Source organism: Vombatus ursinus, unplaced genomic scaffold, assembly GCF_900497805.2.
Source record: "Vombatus ursinus unplaced genomic scaffold, bare-nosed wombat genome assembly UNPS02014460.1, whole genome shotgun sequence".
NCBI classification, from domain to species: Eukaryota; Metazoa; Chordata; class Mammalia; order Diprotodontia; family Vombatidae; genus Vombatus; species Vombatus ursinus.
Window position 1 is genome coordinate 228849 of NW_020954238.1, and position 1435 is coordinate 230283.

Genomic DNA, 1435 nt, shown 5'->3' on the forward strand with positions numbered 1-1435 from the left:
AGAGAGAGAGAGAGAGAGAGAGAGAGAGAGAGAGAGAGAGAGAGAGAAAGTAAATACATGTTAATTGAGAAAATAATTTAATTTAATAATAATGGTTACTTAGGAGTAATGGACAGCTTGCATCTTATCTGTCAAATAAAATAGTCTAGCCATGTGATTGGTAAGATTGTTTTTGGTTTATTTATGTGGCTTTATGTCCCCAGCTACCCTTTTTGGGATAAGGATCTCCCAAAGAGTCTCTGGAGGGCCACCAACACCTCTTTATTCCTCAGACTGTAGATGATGGGGTTGAGCATAGGAGTGAGGATGGTGTAGAAGATAGCCAAGTTCTTGTCCTCTTCTGGGGAGTGCTGAGATCGGGGCCTCAGATATGTACACATAGATGGGATATAGTAGAAGGAGACCACAGTGAGGTGGGTAGAGCAGGTGGTGAAGGCTTTCTTCCTGCCCTGTGATGAGTGCATATGATGGATGGCATAGAGAACTTGACCATAGGAAGCCATGATGCCAAGGAAAGGGGTCAAAAGAAACAGGAAGGTGCTGAAGAGTAATGTGTACTCATAGGCCCAGGTATCCATGCAGGCTAGAGGCACCATGGCTGGGATATCACAAAAGAAATGATTAATGATTCTTGACTTGCAATAGGGCATGGAGAGTGCATACACTGTATGGCAAATGGCATTGATGGATGAAGAGAGCCAGGACCCAACAATCATGAGCAAGCACATTCTCTTGTTCATGAGAATGGGATAATGGAAGGGGCGGCAAATGGCCACATAACGATCATAGGCCATCGATACCAGCAGTAACGCTTCACTGCCACCTGTGAGTAGAAAACAGAAACTTTGGAATCCACAAGCCACCAAAGAAATGGAATTGTCCCCAGACAGGAAGTTGACAGCCACCTTGGGAACTGTACTGCAAATGTACATGAGGTCCATGAGAGAGAGCTGACTGAGCAGGAAGTACATGGGGGTGTGGAGGTGGTGATCCATCCAGATGAGGAGAATCATGGTTGAGTTACCCAAGAAAGCAATCAGGAAGATGAGGATGACCAGGAGGAAGAGGAGCAGGCCAATTTTTGTTGGGGGAAACAGCCCCAGTAAGAAGAAACCAGTGGCAGTTTGATTCCATCCCTCCATTGGAGGGTGTTTCTGGAATGGTTTTCCTGTAGGATAAAATGAGGGAATGGAAAGAAAATGCTGTGGAGCCAAACTCCCTTTGGTTTCTCCTAGAGTCTCCCTATTCATGTATGTTAGCAATGATTGTATAATCTCATGCTTTGATTTTCAGCAGCGGGGATGTATATTGGATAAGAACACTGGACTTGAAGCCAGGAAGATCTCACTTCAAATTTGGCCTCAGATGTTTGCTAGCTGTGTGACTCTGGGAAAGTCAGCCTCTTTGTGCCTCAGTTTCCTCACCTGTAAAATGG

The 1435-nt window shown here is 44.9% G+C and overlaps 1 protein-coding gene across 1 annotated transcript; it reads right to left on the minus strand.

Annotated features, from left to right (window-relative positions):
* Positions 1-203: 203 nt before the first annotated feature.
* LOC114042468 (olfactory receptor 2L3-like) lies at positions 204-1142 on the minus strand. The gene has a single exon (XM_027861156.1). It carries the CDS (start codon positions 1140-1142, stop codon positions 204-206), a length of 939 nt encoding a protein of 312 aa, XP_027716957.1.
* Between the last annotated feature and the right edge of the window lie 293 nt (positions 1143-1435).